General features: G+C 45.9%; 1 protein-coding gene across 1 annotated transcript; it reads right to left on the reverse strand.

Annotated features, from left to right (window-relative positions):
- Positions 1-14,220: 14,220 nt before the first annotated feature.
- Positions 14,221-19,564, reverse strand: LOC130122565 (gastrula zinc finger protein XlCGF57.1-like). The gene is made up of 4 exons (XM_056291497.1): positions 19,402-19,564; positions 15,905-15,934; positions 14,365-15,754; positions 14,221-14,287 (listed from the first exon to the last, which is right to left on the reverse strand). Exons 1-4 carry the CDS (start codon positions 19,562-19,564, stop codon positions 14,221-14,223), a joined length of 1,650 nt encoding a protein of 549 aa, XP_056147472.1.
- Positions 19,565-25,154: the final 5,590 nt, after the last annotated feature.

Genomic DNA, 25,154 nt, shown 5'->3' on the forward strand with positions numbered 1-25,154 from the left:
CGTTGTGTCCAGATGAACCGATTCAACCTTCTTTGATTTGCTTACCTGGATTATTGGAAAGGCATCAAGACATATATAGTATAGACAAGCAAATGGTTGTCATATACACTACATGGCGCAACGTATGTGGACACCCGAACATCTCACCCATAGCTGCTCGTTGAGCATCTCATTCCAAAACCGAGGGCATTCATATGGAGCTGGTCTTCCCTTTGCTGCTATAACAGCCTCCACTCCTCGAACCCTAACCCATACTGTTGCCCCAAATTTAGAATTACACAACTCTCTAGAATGTCACTTGTCTGCTGATTTATTATGGTTTCCTTTCACTGGAAATAAGGGGCCCAGCCCAAACCATGAAAAACAGATCCAGACTGTTATTCCTTCTCCTGGCATCCACCAAACCCAGAATGGTCCACCAGACTGCCAGATAGTGAAGCATCACTCCAGAGAACGCGTTTCCCATGGCGGTGTGCTTTACACCCCTCCATGCACAATGCCAGGTGCACGGAGATCTTAGTCTTGTGTGCGGCTGCTCGGCCATTTCATGACGCTACTGACGAACCGTTCACGTGCTGACGTTGCTTCCAGAGGCAGTGCAGAAGTCGGTAGTGAGTTTTATAACTGAGGACAGACAGCTTTTACGCACTTCAGCACACAATGGTCCTGTTCTGTGAGCTTGTGTTCACTACCACTTCACGGCTGTGCTGTTGTTCCCCCGAAACTTTTCCACTTCAACATAACAGCACTTATAGTTGACCGGGCCAGATTGTGCAGGGCAGACATTTGGTGAACTGATCGCTCAATACTCACACTCTTCAGAAAGGGAGTCCTTAGTAATACAGGACCACCCTGCCAAGAATGTCTCTCAGTTTACTTGATTTCAGTGTTTAAAATGCTCTGGAAAGCAGCTGGTAGTGAACACAACAGCTGACTAACACCACCACATCAAATCAAAGCTGCAGTCCTGAAGTTACACACATCCACTACATTTGTTTTTCGATGCTTAATTTTTTTGCACTGCATTTTGGCACTTGTTAAAAAAAAAGCAGCAATAACAATGCTTGATTTTTTTCTGCACTACATTCATAGTTGCTGCAGCCTATATTTCGATTTGAAACAGAATTTCAGCATTACAAATTAAAAACATAAATACTCGCCTTCCAAAAATACAGTTCTAAAATATTCGGTTGTTGCACAAATTCAGGTTGTTAATATTCGGGTCTTCAAATTCAGATAGTCCGATCTGTGTATCACAGGAAGAGCAATAGATTGCCGATGGAACTGATAGTACCATAGACATGCTGTGCAGACACTGTTTCACCTTCCGGTGGTGATGGGATTGTGTGGAAGCTACAAGTGGAGGCCAAAGACTGAAGAGAATATGAACCAAGCGGTAACTTAACTTATACTTTGTTTATTAACAGGACAGTAGGATAAATTAGTGCAGTGTTGAATTACGTTTCAGTTATTTTCTTTTAACATGTTTAGCTATTTTTCCAGCTTCAGCAGAATAATGTTAGCTTTTCCTCACAGCTAGGTAATGTTAGCTCTTTGTTGTAGGGGCCTAGTTTATGACCAGTCTGGCTAACACTAAATGACAATAAGGTAAGTAAAGTTAGCCATTTACTCTTATATAGGAAATTAGCTTCCATGATCAAGCATGGGATGGATGTACAGCATGAAGCCACACAGTTTCTGAATCCAGGACAGATCCCAGTAATGGCTGTGGATGCACCACTGTACGCACTGGCCAAATCTGTTCAGTGGAACTGGCCTCAAACACATGGGGAAGACCAATGTGTAGTCATGTTTGGTGGTCTCCATATTGAAATGGCAATGTGGAAGACATATGGCGACTACTTGGAGGCCTCTGGATGGACCACTGCACTGACTGAGGCTGGCATTGCATCCTCTGGCACAGCCGACTCCTTCCTCAAAGCATCCCACCTCACTAGGACAAGACATGCCCACCAAGTGAGCGCTCTGGCATTGGCGAAGCTGCAGCAGGATGCCTTCTTGGACATGATGACTGAGGGACCACATGATGAGAAGACCAAAGAAGCTTGGAGACAAGATATGATCACCAAGAGTCCAACATTCCAGTACTGGGATACCATCCTCAACATGGAAAAATCGCGGCTAGCGATTAGCTAAAACATACGTTTCTTAACTATAACGAGTAGTCATAGCAAATAATACAGGATATAAACTGCATAGTTACCTGTAGTAGACACAATATACACAAACACACGCTGAAATTAACTGGTCGTCAATCCCCAGACGGTCTGCATACGAAGTTCACGATCGATGTCAAAAATGACGGGTTCACTCTATCGTGTCCAGCTGCTGTCTGCCGCTGTCACCCACGAAACCAAGTATTGGGGCCGCAAGCCCCACCCCTTTTCCTCTGAATACGCTATCAGATTGGTTAATAATTTAGGATACACGAATTACATTAAAGAAAAAGAATGAATGACTTTTGGATTAAACCAGGTTAGGTTGTTAAACTTAACAACACGTGCTGGACCATGTGTGATTCAAATAAACTATGCTCAACTATGAATTTATGACGTATGAGCATAAACCTTGTAAATAGTAAAACACACATTACTATTCAATATTGTACCGTGCATGGATAAGTAGACACGCTGGCCACTGGCTAGCGGGTCTGACCCTTAAATCGAGCGATTAGCGATGCCTCCTGCGGTGCGGGCGATACGGGTTCGCTTCCCGGCCGCGGCAGTTTCAGTGGTTGCGCTGTCCCCCGAATTCGCTACAGTATTATGAAACGACTTTTTAAAATTATTTATATGACCTTAACCTTCTCTCTTAAATGAATTTATTTTCCCAATAATATGACATTGTGGTGGACACGTATTGGGGACAGAATTCAACCCAGGAACTAAGGGTTAAGTCATGGTTGCCCTGGCAGGTTAACGCAGGGTTAAGTTATGGTTGTCCAGCCAGTTTTCTGGTGATTCTTGCCACCTCCGCTCAGTCGAGCTGTGGGTTTTGTTTGTCTCGCTGATTTACCGTGGATTAAAGAAAGTTGCCTACACGGCTAAAGTGTGAACCTACGGTCTTCTCCGTTACTTCGGCTCTACACTGGTGACCCCGACGTCGGTTTTCGGATAAGTTTTCTGAAACCACACACATTATGGCTACGAACGCCGTTGCAATTAAACTGCTGGAGTTTTGGGAGTCTTCCGCGGCTACATGGTTCGCGCAGGCTGAGGCACAGTTCGCGCTCAGAGACATAACAGCAGACGAGACCAGGTACTACTACGTAGTGGCAGCGCTGGGGGGCGCTACGGCTTCCAGGATAAGCGGTTTCATAACCAACCCACCGGCCGATGGTAAATACGCCGCACTTAAACATCTCCTCCTTGAAACTTTTGAACTGTCAACAACGGAGAGAGCACGTCGCCTCTTCGCAATTCAGGGCTTGGGAGATGGCAAACCATCGGAGCTAATGAGCAGGATGTTAAACCTACTGGGTCAAGAAAAGCCATGTTTCCTGTTTATGGAGCTGTTTCTGCGCAACATGCCGCCCCACGTCCAGACTGCGCTCGCTAACTCCACCATCACTGATCCCCGTGAGCTGGCAAAGGAGGCTGACCGATTCTTCGTCGCTACACAACGTTCCTCCCATGCCGGGGTGCTGGCTCCTACCTTCACTGGCCCCCCGCCGACATCGCGGGCGTGGCCCGACGGTGGCGCCACAGCATCAGACCGCTACAAGCCCTCTGGACTCTGTATGTACCACGCTCGATTTGGTGCGAAAGCTAAACGGTGCCGTTCCCCCTGCAACTACAGGCCGACGGGAAACGAGAGGGCCAACACTCAGTAGTGGCCATGAGTGTTGGCGATACGAGCAGGCTACTCTTCATCCTCGACACCATCTCCGGTCGGCGATTTCTTTGTGACACGGGCGCACAGAGAAGCGTGCTCCCTGCTACTGACGTCGACATCATGGGCGGGGAGCGGGGTCCCCAGTTGGCGACGGCTGACGGCAGCCCTATCCACACCTACGGCGTGCGGTCTGTAGAACTGTGTTTTGGTGGACAACGTTTCACGTGGGAGTTCGTCATGGCCAATGTAACGCTTCCCCTCCTCGGAGCTGATTTTTTGTGCGCTTACGGTTTGCTAGTGGACATTCAGAACAGCCGTCTGGTCGATGCCTTAACCTTCTCCTCCTTCGCATGTACGCGGAGGGAAGCGGCCTATGCAGGTCTAGCCAACTCTCTCAGAGGCAGACAAGTTCACCCGCCTCCTCGCTGAGTTCCCTGACCTCACCCAGCCTACCTTCTCTGCACCCACCGCTAAGCATGGGGTGGAGCATCACATTGCTACGAAGGGGCCCCCGGTCTACGCCAGAGCCAGGCGTCTCGACCCCGCCAAACTCGCCATTGCCAAGTCTGAGTTCGAGCACCTGGAACGCATGGGGATCATCCGCCGCTCTGACAGCCCGTGGGCGTCCCCACTCCACATCGTCGCTAAGCCTGATGGAGGTTGGCGCCCATGCGGGGACTACCGCCGACTAAATGACGCCACCACGCCTGACCGCTATCCTGTCCCGCATATCCAGGACTTTTCTGCAAACCTGTCTGGCAAATGCGTCTTCTCAAAAGTCGACCTGGTCCGTGGTTATCATCAAGTTCCCATGCACCCCTCAGACATCCCCAAGACAGCGGTGACAACCCCATTCGGCCTATTTGAATTCCTACGAATGCCATTTGGACTCAAAAACGCGGCCCAGTCCTTTCAGCGGCTGATGGATTCAGTGCTCCGTGGCCTTCCTTTCATCTTCGTCTATTTGGACGACATACTCATCGCCAGCGCCTCCGAGGAAGAACACCTGTCCCATCTTCATGCCCTCTTCACACGCCTCAGCCAGCATGGGCTGATCGTCAACCCGGCGAAGTGCCGGTTCGGGCTGACAGCCATTGATTTCCTCGGGCACCGCATCACTGGGGACGGGGCAGTCCCCCTGCCCTCAAAGGTGGAAGCGGTGGCGGCCTTTCCGCGCCCCCAAACAGCTCGTGCGCTCAGGGAGTTCATCGGGATGGTGACATTCTACCACCGCTTCATTCCTCGAGCCGCCTTTATCATCCGGCCACTGTACGAGGCGCTGAAAGGCATGTCCCCCAACCAGGCGGTCGACTGGACAGCAGAGCGGGACCGTGCGTTCACCGAGACTAAAGCTGCGCTCTCCCAGGCTACCCTGCTAGCGCATCCTTCACCTACAGCGCCTATTTCCATAACCACGGATGCATCGGACTATGCTGTTGGTGCGGTTCACGAACAGTGGGTGGGGGGGGCTTGGCAGCCTTTGGCCTTTTTCAGTCACCAGCTTACACCCCGAGAGCGCAAGTATAGTACTTTTGACAGGGAACTCCTCGGTCTCTGGCTCGCCGTCCGGCATTTCCGTTTCCTGCTAGAGGGCCGCGAGTTTACTGCGTACGTGGACCACAAGCCCCTCACGTTTGCCATGTCCAAGACGGCCGAGCCATGGTCCGCTCGCCAGCAGCGACAACTCTCCTACATTTCGGAATTCACTACCGACATCCAGCACGTCGCTGGTAAGTCTAACCAGGTAGCTGACTGCCTGTCTAGGGCAGTGATTGGAGCGGTCCACCTAGGCCTTGACTATGCACAGATGGCTGCTGACCAGGCCACGGACCCGAGCATCCTCCGTCTCCGGGCCTCCGACACGGGGCTCCGCCTGCAGGACGTTCCTTTCAGCGACACAGGTGTCACCCTCCTGTGTGACGTCTCCACAGGACAGCCCAGGCCCATCGTCCCGCACAGCTGGAGACGCCCCGTATTTGAAGCTGTGCACGGCCTCTCTCATCCAGGCAGTAAGCCATCCGTGCGCCTGACCTCTGCTAAGTTTGTGTGGGAGGGACTTAAGAGAGACGTGAAAGCGTGGGCCGACTCGTGTGTTGCCTGTCAGCGGGCTAAGATACACCGCCGCATTAAGGCGTCCCTGGAACGCTTCGCAGTGCCGGAGAGACGATTTGACCATGTCCACGTCGACCTGGTTGGTCCCCTACCCCCCTCCCATGGGTTCACCTACCTCTTCACTGTGGTGGACAGGACTACGCGCTGGCCTGAAGCTGTTCCCCTGGCATCCACGACGTCTGCTGATGTGGCCCGGGCTTTTATTGGGTCGTGGGTCTCACGTTTCGGTACGCCTTCCGACCTTTCATCTGACCGTGGGCCACAGTTTACCTCAGAGCTATGGAATGCTGTGGGTGAGGCTCTGGGCGTCAAGCTTCATCGCACTACCGCCTACCACCCTCAGGCGAACGGCCTATGTGAGCGCTTCCACCGGTCCATGAAGGCTGCGCTTCGGGCTACTCTCAAGGACTGCAACTGGGTTGACAAGCTCCCATGGGTCATGCTGGGCCTGCGGACCGCCCCGAAGGAAGACCTACAAGCCTCCTCTGCGGAGCTGGTGTACGGCACGCCGCTGCGAGTCCCAGGCGATTTCATGCCCAATGCAACGCGTCCCTGGTCAGCTGTGAACCAACGAGCCTCCTTGCTGGACGGGGTCAGAGCTTTCACACCCGTCCCTACCGCCCAACACGGCGCTCCGGTGTCCCAGGTGCCCCCAGGTCTGCAGTCAGCGGACTACGTGTTCATCCGTCACGACGCACACCGCCCCCCTCTGCAACCCCCTTATGACGGCCCCTTCCGCGTCCTGGAACGGGGAACTAAGCACCTGGTGGTGGATTTTGGGGGCACGGCCGAGCATGTTTCAGTGGACCGAGTTAAACCCGCACACCTGGACTTGACGCAGCCGTTGGAGTTAGCCCAACCTCCTCGTCGCGGTCGTCCCCCGGCTCCGCCTCCTCCCCCCGTGGAGGCCCGAGCTGCTTCTTCTGCTCCTCAGGCCGACCGCCACAGGCCCGCGTCAATGCCTCCCACAGACACTCCGGCCCCTGTTATCCGGAGCCGCCGCGGACGGCCTGTCGTCCACCCGCGCCTGCCTGACTTCGATTACTAGGGCGAATTCTGGGGGGGGCTCATGTGGTGGACACGTATTGGGGACAGAATTCAACCCAGGAACTAAGGGTTAAGTCATGGTTGCCCTGGCAGGTTAACGCAGGGTTAAGTTATGGTTGTCCAGCCAGTTTTCTGGTGATTCTTGCCACCTCCGCTCAGTCGAGCTGTGGGTTTTGTTTGTCTCGCTGATTTACCGTGGATTAAAGAAAGTTGCCTACACGGCTAAAGTGTGAACCTACGGTCTTCTCCGTTACTTCGGCTCTACAACATTATTTACTCTCGGCATTTTTAAAGCCTGATATATTTAACCAGGGCTTCATAGCCATTTACCTTATTCCGCAGACCAAGGGTGTTAAACGAAAAGGAAAGCCGCTGCTTTCTTCGCGAAAGAAGGTAAGTAAAAACATTTACGCTTGCAATAAACTTAGGTAAGTCTCTTTTTCAAAAACATAAAGGAAAAGTTGGTCTTTTCTTTTTAGGTTCGTTACTTGACATGTAGCCTCTCCTAGCCTCTCCTTTGCATGGTAGAGTTTTAACTTGCACTTGTAGATGTAGCGACGAACTGTGTTAACTGACGATGGTTTTCCCAAGTGTTCCTGAGCCCACGTGGTAATATCCTTTACAGAATGATGTCGGTTTTTAATGCAGTGCCGCATGAGGGATCAAAGGTCACGGGCATTCAGTGTTGGTTTTCGGCCTTGCCGCTTACGTGCAGAGATTTCTCCGGATTCTCTGAATCTTGTGATGATATTATGGACTGTAGATGATGAAATCCTTAAATTCCTTGCAACTGTACGTTGAGAAACGTTGTTCTTAAACTGCTGGACTATTTTCTCACGCAATTGTTCACAAAGTGGTGAACCTCGCCCCATCCTTGCTTGTGAACGACTGAGCCTTTCGGGGATGCTCCTTTTATACCCAATCATGACACTCACCTGTTTTCAGTTAACCTGTTCACCTGTGGAATGTTGCAAACAGGTGTTTTTTAGCATTCCTCAACTTTCCCAGTCTTTTGTTGCCCCTGTCCCAGCTTCTTTGGAACGTGTTGCAGGCACCAAATTCAAAAAACAATAAAGTTTATCAGTTTGAACATTAAATATCTTGTCTTTGTAGTGTATTCAATTGAATATAGGGCGAAAACGATTTGCAAATCATTGTATTCTGTTTTTATTAACGTTTTACACAACGTCCCAACTTCATTGGAATTGGGGTTTGTAGATTGAAGACATCTTGCACAGATAGAGAGGCGCCTGCTCCACCAATATGTTCTGATCATCAACTGGCAGAAGGAGGGGCAAGGGGTGGAGGGAAACCCATGAAAGGACGTAAACATGATGGGGGCAGGAAGCCAAGAGAGGCAGGATGTTGATTAACACAAGCAGGTTGTTCACTGGAAGTGTAGCTGTGTAATGGTATAAAGAGAGGAAGGCTTTTGTTAGAACTTCAGTTGCTCTGCAGACCAACTCAGACTTTGTTGATGCGTCGATAAAAGCTTTATTTGAAGGATCCTCGTCTCATTGACTGCTTGGTAATTTCTCTTTATCATTGGCCACCACATTATCTAAAATGTAGCGCCAAATTTTCAATTAGAAATGTTATCCAATTTGTATGGAGTATGCATGCTCACAAACAATGAGCTACGGATACTGGGATGGTGTCCAGCGCCTCACCTGTGCCCCCGTCCATAGGGTTAGTGGTTGTGTCAGGACGGACATCCGACGTAACATGTTGCCAAATCATTATGCGGATTGACAAGACCATACAGTCAAGGCCCGGGGTAACAACGACCACCATCAGTGCTGTGCCCTCACAGGGTACCGATGGAAACTATCAAATCTGCTGTGGCGCCCCCTGGGAAACAGAAGAAGATGCATGCTCAAAAACAAATTAACAGACTTTGTTATGTAGTTATTTTATATTTATTTTGGTTCCGGTAGCATGGGGAACCCAACGCGTGCTTGAGGCACACGCCCAGAAATTCAGATGCACACACAGCCAACATAATACTCTCAGAAACCATTTACTAATTAAAACAAACATGTTTTTGGTTTTAATATAAGCTTGGTTTGAGTTTCTTTGATGTTACGATGCAAATCATACATGGATGTAATTTAAAGTTAGGTCATTTTGTAGGCATCTTGACCTTTCAGTGAATCCATGTAAGCCCTGTTAAATTGTTAAATATAAATAAAGTTTTGGTCACGTCTTCTCTCATTGTGCAGTGTGGTGTGTCAGAAGTGCAAGTGTGCTGCTGCACTGTTTGATCACTTCAACTAAAAGACCATCATGCACCTGAACAATATGCAGCAGCATTCTGCTGCAAAGTATTAGTACTCTTTCAGTACCCTTTGCCATACTGGACTGTGTTGTCTCTTTAAACCTCTGTCTCTTAAGTGGGACAATGTGTGAATAAAGAACAGGATATTGTGTTAGACAAGTCAGTGTGTACCCAACTGTGAGCATTGTCTGGTCCTTACCAGCCAGGTTATAGATATCAGCAGCATGACGTTCAAACCCTTCATACTACTTGTTGTGAGCCGTACAGATCACAAAACGATAGCAACCTCTCTAATTTATAGGTAGAGAGGCAGGCAGGCATGCAGGGAGGGAGGTAAACACATCTACTGAGTAGCACAAAACATGGAAATATAAAACTGAACCTATATAGAGAGGATATACAACTATAAGACAATCAGGGTACAGAATAAAATACCAATACAACTAAACACACAGATGTGGAAAACATGAATTTAGTAAATACAGTTAAGAGTGTGCAGTGTGGTTATTGCACATATTGCTGCACATAATCCCCAATATTTACTAATAATGTGAAATTGTATAGGGATAATGGTATCATTATCTTGACCATGTTTTGATAGATTAAACCACAAGTTGTTGCAGGAGGTGGGGACGTTTTGTTTTCCTTTATTTTTAATACATATATTGGACAATGGTACGAAGAGCAGCATGTGGTAATGGGTACTGGTTTAGGGCTCACCCCTGCAGGCACAACTTGAATGGTGCATGTTTACACAAGCAAACAGTTTCAAAATAAAAACATCGGACATACAGACAGGTGACAAGTTTAAGGAAAACCCTGAATGCGTGACCCCTACAGTGAGGGGGTCCGGGGGCTCTCTTATGCTGTGGGGGGCATTTGCCTGGCATGGTTTGGCTCCACTTGTCCTCTTAGAGGGAAGGGTCACTGCAGATCAATACAAAGTTATTCTGAGTGACTACCTTTATCCTATGATGAGACATTTCTATCCTGATGGGAGTGGTCTCTTCCAGGAGGACAATGCTCTCATCCACAGGGCACGAGGGGTCACTGGATGGTTTGATGAGGATGAACATGATGTAAATCACATGCTATGGCCTTCACAGTAACCAGATCTCAACCCAACTGAACAGCTATGGGAGGTTTTGGACCCACATGTTAGACAGCGCTCTTCCAAACCATCATCAAAACACCAAATGAGGGAATATCTTCTGGAAGAATGGCATCCATCCCATCAGTAGAGTTCAGACACTTGTAGAATCTATGACAAGGAGCACTGAAGCTGTTCTGGAGGCTCGTGGTGGACCAAGACCTTATACTAAGACAATTTATGTTGGTTTTTACGTTCATTTTTCATCCATCAGTTTATACCATGGTTAAAAAAAACCCATTAAAAAACAAGATTCATTCCTATGAACCAAGACTCACCATACCACCATCAATGTAGATATTGTCTGAGCTGTGGAAGATCTAAGACAATATCTACATAGACAAATTTTAGGTTGGAAATCAGAGAACCACGTCTTTAACAGCCACGTTGTAGCCTTAAGACGGCTTTAAGTCTAGACACAGTGTTTGGGCTAAAGCTGGCTGAAAAGTGGCTGGAAAAGGGAATGTTAAATAGACGTCTCCATCTCAACCTAAATATTCACCAAGGAAACAAAAATAGCGTAATAGGTACATGAGACCATAGGAAACACATGTACTGTGACCAAGTGTAGGAAGCTAAACTAATGCCAGTAAGAAGCATCAGTCTCCCTGTGTGTTCTCAGTGAAGTGGGCCATCAGCAGATGGACAACACAGAGGTCACCTCACTGTGTCCTCACCTTGTGAGAGGACAGACTGGACATCCTTGTTCTTTGCTTTGGTCCTGAAATACTCCTCAGTTGCTCTTCCACATCCTTCAATGGAAAGCTCCAGGACACGCAACACACGGATGTCAGTGAGCAACACAACATAGAGGGCACCAAAAATGCAAAGTAGCACCGATTGTGGATTTCTCTTGGGAAACAGCTATAAGCCCGATCACCACAAATCAAATAGGCCTTTTCAGGCAGTGCAGGTTGTTTACTGAATGTTATCTGTACTGTCCTATTACAGAGAGTAGTGTCTGATGTGATTTCATAACTGGAGTCCTGTACACACAAAGAAACATCAGGCAGGGCAAACACACACAAACAGTAGGCCAAGTAAATGAACAGTTTCGAGTCAAAGACTTAGTATAGAATATTGGCCTAGAGGAATTATATACAGTAAAACCTAAAAATACCAGCTGTATTTGCAATATCCATGGGGCTGAATACACCCCGGCTACGATACGATAGGACTGACTCAGTTATCTTACTTCCTGTATCGTTACTGTAATTAGCAGGCACGGCCAGAAACATTTATTCTTGTTTCATATTTAGATTCCTTCCACAATACGTGTGGTTCAACTCACGCGGCCTGTAAAAACTTTACTCAATTCAGACAATTCAAATAAGATTATATCTACCCCAATCTCGGGTAGATCATAATGAACAAGCCCTGAGACACAACAGACTGAGGAGGTGTCAAGCAGGTTAATGTAGAGGAGCTCAAGCAGGAGTCGTGACAACTTTCTCTTTCGGCTACACAACGTGCACCATTTATTCCTTCCACCATTACAACAACAACAAAAAATCCGCGCCGCGGAAGTGTGTCACTGTAAACCCGAACCAAGAAAACAGCAGCTGTAAACCAACGTTCCTACTAGCTCAATAAGGGGAATTATGTATCCCCATAACCACTACACACGTCCCCCCAGAATTCGCCTTAATACGAAAAGTCCGTGTGGCGAGGGGGGGCGGCTCTCTCTGCCCCAACGGCTCCACTGAACAGGAGCTGGGGGCTGGTTAACCGCAGGCAAAGCAGCAGAGTCCTCACAGCTGGACCGGAGAAAGGGAGGGGCTGGGGAAGCAGGGGGCGGCTCGCCGGGGGAGAGGGGTAGAGCCGGGGGATAGAGCTGGGGACATAGGACTGAGAGCCGCCATGCTGAGAAGTGGGGACCGGTGCAAAAGCCCTGGCTTCCTCCTGCAGCGCAGTCCGTTGGCAGACCAGGGAGCTGTGGCGGTGGGAAGGAAATCCCCTGGGACCCAAAGTGGCTGTCCATAGACCAGTTCGGCGGATGAGGACTGGAGGTCCTCCTTGGGGGCCGTTCTGAGCCCAAGCATGACCCAAGGCAGTTTGTTGACCCGGCAGTCGTCCTTGAGGGTAGCCCGCAATGCGGCCTTCATCGAGCGATGGAACCTCTCGACCAATCCATTCGCCTGAGGGTGATACGCTGTGGTGTAATGGAGCCTCACCCCTAAACCCACAGCAATCTCCTCCCAGAGCGCTGACGTGAATTGCGGCCCTTTGTCCGAGGAGAGGTCAGATGGGGTGCCAAAGCGGGCGACCCAGGTTCCGATGAACGCTCGGGCAACCTCAGGCGCTGTCATGGACGAAAGCGGGACGGCCTCTGGCCATCGCATGGTCCTGTCCACCATGGTGAGCAGGTATGTGAAACCACGGGAGGGGGGTAGGGGGCCTACCAGGTTCACATTCACGTGGTCGAACCTCCTCTCAGGTACCGTGAAAGGTATCAGGGGCGCTTTGATGTGCCGGGGCACTTTGGAGCATTGGCACTCCACACAGGTGTCAGCCCAGTCCCTCACATCCTTTTTGAGTCCATGCCAGAAAAACTTTGCCGCCACCAACCTCTGTGAAGGCTTTCTGCCAGGGTGAGACAGCCCATGGACTGCGTCGAAGACCCGCCGCCTCTAAGCAGTCGGAACGACGGGTCGGGGCTGACCTGTAGAGACGTCGCACAGGAGCGTGGCGCCAGCGTCGTCGAAAGCCACATCCTCCAACTGCAGCCCTGTGACAGCGGTCCTGCATGCCTGCACTCCTGGGTCGGCGGCCTGGTCAGCCGACATCTGGCTGTAGTCGAGTCCCAAATGGGCGGCACCAGTGATGGCCCGGGAGAGACAGTCGGCGACCGGGTTGGACTTCCCAGCGACATGCCTCACGTTGGTGGTAAACTCTGAGATGTAGGCCAACTGTCGCTGCTGGCGGGCTGACCACGGCTCTGCCAACTTGGCCATCGCGAACACCAGCGGTTTGTGATTGACGAAAGCCGTGAACTGACGGCCCTCCAGTAGGAAACGAAAGCGCCTAACAGCGAGGAAAAGGCCAAGCAGCTCACGATCAAAGGTGCTGTATTTGCGCTCTCTCAGGTTCAACTGCCGGCTGCCATGAGTGGCTGCCACGCGCCGCTCACCCACTGCTCGTAAACCGTGCCGACAGCGTAGTCCGAAGCATCCGTCGTGATGGCAATGGGCGCTCCAGACACAGGGTGTGCCAGCATCGCCAGAATGAGCAGTGGCTCAATCTTTCATCTTAGTTATAGGCAGATTTCTCCTATAGGTATCAAACCATCACATTAGAGGGGTTTCAACAGTCTGAGTGGCTACTGTGGGGTTATCAACATCTGTGATTGATACCCTGGTGGCCAACCTGCATCTATACAGCATGTGGATTTTCCATTTTTTTGGTACCAGGCTGCGGACTGTTTCAAGCCCTCAGCTGTAAATTGGTCTGTGACTAGCACTTCACAGTATCGTGTTCCACATGTAGAAACACCATAGTGATGCTGTTTATCCATGACCAGTAAATCTTTATGCATGCTCAATAATCCAGGTAAGAAGATCAAAGAAAGTCGGATCAGTTCATCTGGACACAACGTTTCCTGAAAGAAATGTTTCATCACTCATCTAAGTGACTTCTCCATATTGACAAAATGATCATAAAGGCATCAAATCTTGTTTGTGCAGTTGCACCATATAATGACTCAATTTAATCCTCTGACATATGTTGCAATATGAAATGAATATAAATGATTGAGATGAATAGTCAGTTTACTTTTTTTTCACAGTGACCTGTGAGGCCTCTCACCAGTATGGATCATGGCATGTTGTTTGAGATGCCATTTTGAGCTGAACCCATTTCCACAATCACAGCTCCTGAATGGCTCTTCCCTGTATGAGTCCTCATGTGTGTCTGTAAATATGACTTCTGGGTAAACATTTTCCCACATGTGGTGCATCTGAATGGCTTCTCCCCTGTATGAATCCTCATGTGTGTTTGTAAATTTGTCTTCTGGGAAAACAATTTCCCACAGGTGGTGCATCTGAATGGCTTCTCCCCTGTATGAGTCCTTATGTGTGTTTGTAAATATGGCTTCCGGGTAAACAATTTCCCACATGTGATGCATTTGTATGGCTTCTCCCCTGTATGAATCCTTACATGCATTTTTAAATCTGACTTGTGGGCAAACATTTTCCCACATGTGGCGCATGTGAATGGCTTCTCCCCTGTATGAGTCCTTACATGCCTTTGTAAATATGACTTCTGGGTAAACATTTTCCCACACGTGGCGCATGTGAATGGCTTCTCCCCTGTATGAGTCCTTATGTGTGTTTGTAAATGTGACTTGCAGGTAAACATTTTCCCACATGTGGCGCATGTGAATGGCTTCTCCCCTGTATGAGTCCTTACATGCTTTTTTAAATCTGACTTGTGGGTAAACATTTTCCCACATGTGGTGCATGTGAATGGCTTCTCCCCTGTATGAGTCCTTATGTGTGTTTGTAAATGTGACTTGAGGGTAAACATTTTCCCACATGTGGTGCATGTGAATGGCTTCTCCCCTGTATGAGTCCTTACATGCCTTTGTAAATCTGACTTGAGGGTAAACATTTTCCCACATGTGGCACATGTGAATGGCTTCTCCCCTGTATGAGTCCTTATGTGTGTTTGTAAATGTGACTTGCGGGCAAACATTTTCCCACACATGGTGCATGTGAATGGCTTCTCCCCTGTATGAGCCATTACATGCCTTTGTAAATTTGACTTACGGGTAAACATTTTCCCACAAGTGGCACATGTGAATGGCTTCTCCCCTGTATGAGTCCTTACATGCCTTTTTAAATCTGACTTTGGGGTAAACATGTTCCCACTTGTGGCGCATCTGACTGGCTTCTCCCCTGCATGAGTCCTTGTATGCCTCTCCATGTCATACTTCCAGGTAAAATCTCTCCCACAAGTGGTGCATTTGAAAGGCTTTTCCCCTGTGTGAAATGTCATGTGAATTTTAAAAATTTCCAAATTATAAAGAACTTTCCCACAAATCTTGCACTTGTTGTAGGGCTTTTTGTAAGATTTCAGTCTCGCTCTCTGAGATGAACCTGCCACCTCACAGTTTTGGTGACTGCAAGTATGGTCAGCTTCACTCTTAGTTACATTACAGCAGTTAGAGAGGGTTTGGTGGTCCCTTGTTGGTTCTGTTATTAAAAAGTTGTCTTCTTTGGCTTCCAGTTGTTTCAGTTCAAATGAGGTGACAGCTGGGGGCTCTGTGTCTCCCTCTGTCTGGGTTTCGTAGAGTTGCGGGGGCAGAGGCTGATCTTGATCATCATCATTTCCATCACAAAGAGGGATAAATATGGACTCAGAGGTATCAGCTACCTCCTGCAATGGAAGTTGGTCTTCCTGTGGACTGATCCAGAATTCCTGTTGTTCCTCCTTGGCCACACTGGGGTTTCTCTCCTGCTTACCATGCTGCTGATCAGATAACTGTACAAAGTCTGGATAGAGAGAAAAACAAGATCAATGCTGTTATTTACATCTACAGAGGTAGGTTAAATTTGATTCAGGATACCTACTGAAGTTTTGCCATAGTGGCACATCCTGTTTACGTATCTTAGGTAAACCTAGACTGGGTGTAGCTTCCCAAAATTGACAGGTTTTTTTTTTTTTTACCACAGCTTATACCCCGGGGAAGCTACACCTAATCTGTATCTGATCACATTATCTCGGTGGACAACCACATCAAGTTCACCAGGTAAGGTGTGAAAAACGACAGGTTAGCCTTTTTGGACTGTGAAATTGCAATTGGTGATGGGGGAAATTTGATTATTAATGTTTACCGTAAACCAACATATACTGATCAGTACTTAAGGTCTGACTCTCATCATCCACTGGAACACAAACTAGGATTCATCAGAAGGCTGAACAACCGAGCTGAGAACATCCCCTCCGACACAGCAGCAGTGGAAGGGGAGAAATCATTTGTCAAAGCCAGGAAGACGCGCAAACAGTGTAAACCAGTGGTGATTCTTTACTCGGCGGGTCAGAAAAGCTGAGATGTGTATTTTCCAAACCCCAAAACAAGCTGCGCCAGAGACTGGTCCACCCCAAGGATCTGGTCCACCAGCATAAACAGAGCAATATAGTGTACATGTCAGGAGGACTGCCATGACTTGTACATAGGGGAAACTAAACAGACGCTGGCCAGGACTCCACAGTCTACACCCACCTACAGGCCAGTGGCCACTCTTTCAAGGATGATGATGTGCACATCCTTGATAGGGTGGAACGCTGGTTTGACTGAGGAGTCAAAGAGACCATCTATGTGAAGAGAGAACGACTGTCACTGAATGGGGGGGGGGGGGGCTGCAACTGTCGCCATCGTACAATGCTGTGATTGCAAACATTCCTAAATCTTTTCTGAATAGTACACATAGCCATTGAACACTAATTACTAGTCACACCCTTATTTGCATATGAAATGTCGTTGGTTTCGGTCGTTATGGGATACTTGCAGTCAGTTTAGACTGAAGAGGTCACTTAGATGAGTGATGAAACGTATCAGTCAATTAACGTTGTATCCAGATGAACTGATGTAACTTTCTTTGATAGGGGTTAGTTGTTCTGCAGAGTGGATGAGCATTCAACTACCATGTTATCAGGGGCAGGACTTGCTCTGGTTTCACAATGCTTTAAAGTATTCAAGGTAGTGTGGACATTAGGAGTAGGGCAGCAATTAACGACTATTTTGATAGTCGAATAATCTATCGATTATTGAAACGAATAATCGACTATTCTGAGCCTATCAGCTTTTAAACTTAGCTTGAGGTTGTTTTAGGCATGTGATAACAATAAAGGCAATAAAGATGAATACATCTTTTAACGAACTTCCCTGCTGATACAAAAGATAAATAAAAATTCAGTCCCAATATCATTTTTTTTCTGTCAAAATTTAAAACCAAGGATAAGCAAAGTAGCAGCAATATTATAACAAAACCACAGCAGTTTTCTCTTTATCTAATAAATCAAACAATCCATCTAAATTTTAAAAAAAAATAAACAAGAGGGCGTAAATGTCTACCCGGGCCATGCCTCATCACGGATATGATAAAGCTACTATAACCCCGATTTTGGGATAAACGGCGGGATTTCCAGTTTCAATAAACGAATTGAGAGTCTTTGGGTTTATGATTTAATTAGCTGGACAACCATCCAGAGGAGCTGAATCAAGCGCAACTGGACTTGGTATATATCCGTGAAGACGTTTCGCCTCTCGCCCAAGAGGCTTCCTCAGTTCGTGCCTTTCTGACTAGACCAAGCTGGTCTGACTGGCTGGTGATGAGACTCAGTATTTATCCTCTAGGAGTCGTTGTCAGAGCTATGGATATGCGTGGCTCTTTTGTGTACCGATGTTTGGCCGCGCCCGTCGCCATCGGAGCTGTTGATTTGCATTTGTTTAGCAGCGACGGTTGTTGGGGGTGTTAGTTTCGACTTCATTGTTCCTGGATAACATACAACACGCGGTGAAATCACACCCAGAATGTAACGAGACGAACCATTGTAAGACTGGCATGTAGGAAGGAGCACGTTTTTAGCATTTAAGAGACCGACAAGACCCGTCAAGTCAGTGGATCTCAGACTCGGACCTGGGGGCTCCCTGCGTATGTCGGCTTTGGTTCCAGCCACAATTGGCTATCCGATCTTTTGAACGATCAACATGTGTGGTTGAAACGTTAACCGAGCTCATGACTGAATAGCTTGCCGTTGTATTTTTGGAGCATCGTTAAGCGAGAGCGCAAGTCTTTACCCCTTAATATGTTTAGGGCACATTTGGAATGAGAACAGGATCGTTGTGAATAATACTGTAGCGAATTCGGGGGACAACGCAACCACAGGAACTGCCGCGGCCGGGAGGCGAACCCGTATTGCCCGCACCGCAGGAGACAGGTGTCTTTTAGGCCATCAGAAGCGTATGCGCCCTGAGGTGTGAAGGAGCTGATATGCTTAAGCGCGGGGACTCGCTCCCCGAGGGAGGGGGGGTAGTGTAACGTGCATGGATAAGAAGACACGCTGGCCACTGGCTGGCGAGTCTGACCCTTTAGCCGAGCGGTTAGCGATGTCTCCTGCGGTGCGGGCGATACAGGTTCACTTCCCGGCCGCGACAGTTCCTGTGGGTGCGTTGTCCCCCGAATTCGCTACAATACCAAGCCCAGTTGCACTCGATTCAATTCCTTTGGATAACAAGAGGCTGTTTTGTTTTTTCTTAAACAGACGTTTCATTGCTAAAATCATGCCCGTCAAATCTGGAGGAAAGCCTTTTGTGTCAGAACTTGATCTGAAGTGAACCCTTCTAGTGTCACTCGTCTTATTGTCAGTTAGCCCAACCATAGTCCTGATACTGTCAGAACTGACTATAAACAGTAGTTTACTGAAGAAACTAGTCCTGATACTGTTAGAACTATGGCTGGGAGAGGAGAAAAACATAGGCCAATTGTTTGTTCAGTACACAGTGGTTTACTGAACAAACTAGGGTTTGGTCTGTCAATACTGCTGCAACTGGCTGCAACGTACTAATAAAAGTAAAACTCACTTAAATGTTCCCTCCCGTAAATAAAATGTCAAAATGAACATACATTAAGGTGCAGTATTTAGAAAATGAACGGTACTTGAACTTCACTATACTTGTATTGGCATTAGCAGCTCTCAGCTTCATATTAGGACCGTGCAACATCAATATTCCCTCACATAAATAAACAAGCACGAGCCCGTCCAGACCCGCGCGCACCGGATGGAGATAGTGACTGAAGTCTCTGCACAGGTTGAAAGTTTAGCTCAGAGGCGTTATTCTCGTTAGCCTTTTGATAGATATAAACCACACTCACACAGATCTGTGCTGATTCCCGTAGCGAATAAACAAGAAATTTTTGATAATGGATGAAACACACGCAAACTTGATTTGACCAACCTGTTCTGTGTAAGGTCACACTGGGCTTCAGGATGATGTCCAGCAGTCTCCTCTGTCGATCAATCTCTTCCTCGTGCTCCTCTATCGTCCTCTCGAAAGCTCCTAATATCTCCTCAGCTGCTGCAGTTAGTCGCTCGATGACGAACGACCTGAAAAGATTCATTCTGGACACCGCAAACTACTACTGCTACTGCTACTGCTACTGCTACTGCTAGTACTACTACTCACGGCTGCTCAATGGGAAAATAAAAACGAGTTGAACTCAAACGGCACTATGTCGCACGTGGCTGAGTTCTGCCGGAAGGGTATCGCGCGTGGCTCTTTTCTATGTCTTCTTCTTCTTCGCCTAGTTTAATGGCGGATCGCAAACAACTTTAAGGTGCATACCGCCACCTACTGTACAAGAGTGTGTAACATCATGTCATGTTACCCTATTAAATTCTACCATCAACGCTGTGTCACTTTAAAAAAAAGTAAAGAATAACTGGTTTTCTATCTTCTACCTGAAGTTGAAAAGCGGTGGACGTTAATCACAAAAACTGCACTACCGCCACATATTGAGTTAAAGTGCGAACAAAGGATTCATTATCTCTTCTTAATCTGGTCAGTTTCTGGCAGGCTGTTTGTAGAGAGTGGGAAATAGCCTCTATTAGAAGTTAAATAAAAACTATCATCCCCTTATTTTATTTTATTTTTTGTAAATCTAAAACATGTTAATCGCCAGCTCCTTTATAAATAGTCTTCTTTCTATTCACCCTTTGCAGACACTTCACAATTATCACGTGACGAGGGAGACTGCGCCATGATGGACGGCAGTAAGTGATAGACGGGGAAATTCAAAAGCGAACAACAAAATCAAACAAAATATTGCGACGGATGAGTAGCTATTATAGTTTAAATTTAAGTGATGTCTACCAATAGTCAGAGTAATGTTGTGGAGTTGTCCTGTGAAGTGAGTCAACTTGTAGGACGGCACAACGAGCTATATGAGGAGAAGCTAGCGATACGGATCTAGCAAAACCGTCCAGTCTGCCCGAGTTCAATCCACACGATCTGTACCACAATGTTACCAACGGAGTGTCCCCATACACAGGTGCTGACCTAAAAGCATACAAAAGTCTGGATGCTTACCAGTTCTTTGTAGCTGGTTGGGTTACAGAATCGTGGTGCTACGCTCACAGCAGGGGGATGTACCCCATAATGGCAAAGGTAAGACATAGCTCGCCAGCTGTGTATGTTTTTAACCTGTTTCCCCTAGGATACCATCAAAACTCAAATCGACTGTAACCAAAAGCAGCTCATACTTGCCATTTCATAGTAGGTTACACAGTCTTGCCATCTAGCTAGCATTTGGGTCATTCCATAGAAAGTGTTAAGTTTGAGTCCACAACATTCAAAGGGGACAAGGAGGCATAATAAAACTGTCAGTAATCTTTTCAGTGTCTGAAGCCACTGATTCAAGTGTACTGGTTAGCATGAAGCAAAAAACAATTAAATAATAAATATACAATTTTTATATTTTTAGCTGTTTTTGTTCAATTACAATCATTTTCTCATGTCCACTCTGTCCAAAAAAGAGGACACTCTGCCTCCAGCCTCGAGATACTAAAATGATACTCGGGGGTTTACTCAAAGATACCTTATAATTTGAATATATTTAAAGTATGCTTCCTCTGTATGGATAGAAAATTAATATTTATATTATGTAAGTACATGCTTAATGGTCCTGTGGGTATAGGTTTGGTTTTAACTTAACTGCTCTCTGTCTCTCTTTTCTCTTCCAGGCACATAAAGAGCCTCACTGCATCATGCTCACTCTACTGAATATGCATTTGCTGACCTGCAAATTAGATTTTTATCATGATTTTTTCTCTGATTTTTACATTTTATTTTGATAGAATACTTAAATCTGAGGCCACACTTAATATTTAGAAATATCATAACTCTGTCACATGAAATGTTATAATGACATAAATGTGTAGAAACCTGTAGGTGATGCGCTGCTCTGTAACAGCTGCTGTGAGCTTTTCTATCCTCACCTGAGATTCTGTCTTTCAGTTTGTGTATTTCATGACACAGAGCCGCAGCGATGCTGAAACTATCTCAAAAACTTTGTATTATGTTTCATTCAACTCCTGAACTCATGTCTAGATATTTCACTATGACATCAGAGCTCACCTGAGAGGCTGCAGCTCACCTGTCTTTGACTCTGTGCTGCTCAGGCTGCTGCTGACAGGATTTTCAGAATAAAATGATGCCTGGTAGTCAAACAAATCAGTTGGACAAGCTGTGACTAGTTTAGCTTATAAATAATATTCATGTCTTACTACAATACAAGCAGCAGCACATTAATATCACTTATACTATAATAACTCTGCTCTTGAGCCACTAATGGAAAAGGAACGGTTGGCATTAAATAGTAAATAATTCTCAAACTAATTTCAAAGATTAATGTTTGGATTAATTACAGAACATTCTCAGTTAATCATATGTACACTGTAACTGACACTTTGGTTCTTCTTTAAAAAGGATCAGATGTCTTCATTTGCTTTTGGGAGGAATTTTCAATAACATTAACGTTAACCCCCCCCCCCCCCGGACGCCCCGGGCAGGACGTGAAAAGAGGACATGTCCGGGGAAAAGTGGACGTTTGGTCACCCATAACTCAAGTCATAACTCAACGTTAACCAGTCTTGAGAAGGGCTAGCTTACAGTTGTTCGTCCAAGTCTTCTGCCGTCCGTCATGGCGTTCATATTCCCCGCGAGTGGGACGTGACGTCACGTGCAAAGGGTGAATACATCAATTCAATTAAATGTTATCTTCTAAAACATGTAAATCGCCAGCTGCTTTATACATAGTCTTCTTTCTGTACGTCAATTCATTTAAATGTTATCTTCTGGTGACAGCAGGGGTCACTGTAATACCGGGTACAGTAGGGAAACACCCAACTCAAGCCGTGTTGGTTACGTCAGGGGCAGGATAAATATGGCGCTTGAGTTGATAACATACTAAACCCGTGTTTGTTCCTTGCTGCTCCACAGCCATTTCAGGACTGTGCAGCAACTTTAGCTACTGGCTCAGGCACCCCTAGACCTGAGGCCGGTAACATGCACACTATAAAACGTAACGCTGCCCTCCACAGACAAGGACTTGCTGTTTAGCCTATATAAATGGTGTCTTTAATGTATTCTCAAAGAAAATATTTGCATGTCAAACAGGATGTAGTTCGTTTTGAAATTTTGAATTCCGCTCATCTGTTTTGAGGTCCTTTGTAATTTGACAAAAATTGCCGATTCATCCTATTTGTCCTAGTTATATTTTTATGGAGTATGCATTTTCAAATCAAATTAGTAAAAATTCTTGTATGTTGTTATTTCATTTTCATTTCTATTTTAATTCAGGCAGTATGGGGAACCCAACGCGTGCCTGAGGCACATGCCCAAAAATTCAGACGCACACACAACCAACAATATACTCTCTAAAACGATTTATTGATTAAATCAAACGTGTTTTTGTTTTAATATAAGCTCGGTTTGAGTCTGAGACGTTAGGACGCATATCATACTCGGATGTAATTTGAAGTTACGTCATTTTGTAGGCATCTTGACCTTTTCAGTGAATCCATGTATGCCTCCATCATTGATAAGTGTATTAAAAATGTACTGGATCCAATTGAAGTTCAGTTGGGATTCACGAGAAAAGGGCATATTTACAATAATATCAGGCTCGTTTTAGATCTAATTGATTATTCATTTTTATGTTCTGATGTTAGTTTTGGCAACATCAGAAACTATAATCAGTTAACTTGCTGATGATACTACCTTATTTCTAAAGAATTCTAGTGTAGTACCCATTTCTATCAACACAATAAAACCATTCTCTGCAGCATCTGGTTTATACCTGAATATGAACAATTGTGAGCCTTTTCCTCTTAAAGTCTGTAACATAATGGTTAAAGAAAAGGTAGCTTATCTGAGGATTACCATCATGAAAACTGAAAAAACAGGATGTACTGAGAACTTTGGCTTAATTATTGATAGAGCAAAGAGGAAGCATAACCACTGGTTACGAAGACATTTATCTTTAAATGGGCGAGTGTTAATGAGGGATTATCCCGTCTCACATATATGCAGCTGTCTCTGTTTGTCAACAAGAAGATATTGCAGCGAATTCGGGGGGTAGCCCTGGAACCGCCATAACCGGGACGCGAACCCATATCTCCTGCACCGCAAGCGACAACGTTAACCAGTCGACTAAAGGGTCCGACCTGTTGGTCAAGGACCAACGTGTCTACTTATCCATGCACGTTGCAATATGTAAAACAATTGATAAATTAGTCTTTGAGTTTCTGTGGGAAAAAAAGACTCATATTGTATTGTTATAAATACCTGTGATTCTGGTGTTTTATTTGGAATAGCATATTATGTTCAAAAATAGATCCTTATTTTATCCAAACTGGTCTAACAACAATATAATTCCAGTAAACCAATTAATCAATGATAACGACAGCTAGCGAGCCATTCTGAATTCCTTGATACTGTTGGCATTCCTGTTACTCCAAAGGAGTTTGCCACGGTTATCGATGCTATTCCTTCTTTCCTTTCATTATAATTATGTTATCCTCTTTCAATGCTGCATTCTTTAAATTGTGTAAACACAACATCCACTGCACGTTTTCCGTCTTGGGAGAGTGATCCCTCTTCTGTTGCTCTCCCTGAAGTTTCTTCCTATTGTTCTCCCTGTTTTAGGGAGCTGTTCCTTATCCCATACCAGGGTCTAAGGACAGAATGTTGTGTGGCTGTAAAGCCCACTGAGGCAAATTTGTAATTTGTGATATTGGGCTCTACAAATAAAACTAACTTGACTTCTGGGATTCTGCTCCTCCTAAAGGGGGTAGAAAGACCAGCCTGCTTACCAACACCAGATCCTAAGGTAACTTCAGGAGCTGATGTCTATTTGAATACTACTTTCAGAAATAATAATCCTAATATACGTTTACTGTTTAAAAAAACAATATTACTGGTCCCCCTTATGTTGTACTGATTTAGATTTGTTGATAACTTGAACTACAAAAATATCTGGAATATTCCATACTCATACCTTCTTGCCAATAAATTAAGAGAAGTTTCTTTCAAAATCCTACATAGATATTATCCTGCGACTCATTATCTTTCTAAGGTTAAGAAATACATTTGTGTTAACTGCTCATTCTGTGAAATGTTCTCAGAAACAATAATACCGACTATTTCAGAGAGCATCAAGTACCAACATCTTGTCCATATGAAATGTGATATGGATGAAATGTATTTACTTGATGCCACAACCTACTTTAGTTGTATATTTTACGTCCAAAACTGTTCATTCTGTACATAAATAATTTAAGCAAGATATCAAAAATATTGACATGTGTTTTATATGCAGATGGCATGAATATATTTTGTTCTTATGAGAATTTACAGCAGGTTTTGGAGGTGACCACAATAGACATGGAAAAATTAATACGGTGGTTTGACAAAAACAAATGATCCTTATCTGTATAAGACCCCCCCCCCCCACACACACACACACATATCAAAAGAGCATTGTTGTCATCACACGTCTTTGAGATTTAGGTGAGTTTTTTGGGGTGTAAATCAGCCAGTAAAGCTTCATTATCTGAATTTTGAAGAACATATGTAGTAAATCAAAGAAGGTTGCATCAGTTCATCTGGATAAAACGTTTGTTGACAGATACGTCTCATCACTCATCTAA

Source organism: Lampris incognitus, chromosome 13 (assembly GCF_029633865.1).
Source record: "Lampris incognitus isolate fLamInc1 chromosome 13, fLamInc1.hap2, whole genome shotgun sequence".
NCBI classification, from domain to species: domain Eukaryota; kingdom Metazoa; phylum Chordata; class Actinopteri; order Lampriformes; family Lampridae; genus Lampris; species Lampris incognitus.

Bases quoted from the DNA above. Each gene is read 5' to 3' on its own strand.
- LOC130122565 (XM_056291497.1), bottom strand. From the start codon at position 19,564: ATGAATCTTTTCAGGTCGTTCGTCATCGAGCGACTAACTGCAGCAGCT. The intron at 15,755-15,904 runs GTAAGCAGGAGA...ATGATGATCAAG, and splicing joins GTTATCTGATCAGCAGCATG to ATCAGCCTCTGCCCCCGCAA. The intron at 14,288-14,364 runs GTCATATTTACA...AAATGGGTTCAG, and splicing joins GGGAAAATGTTTACCCAGAA to CTCAAAATGGCATCTCAAAC.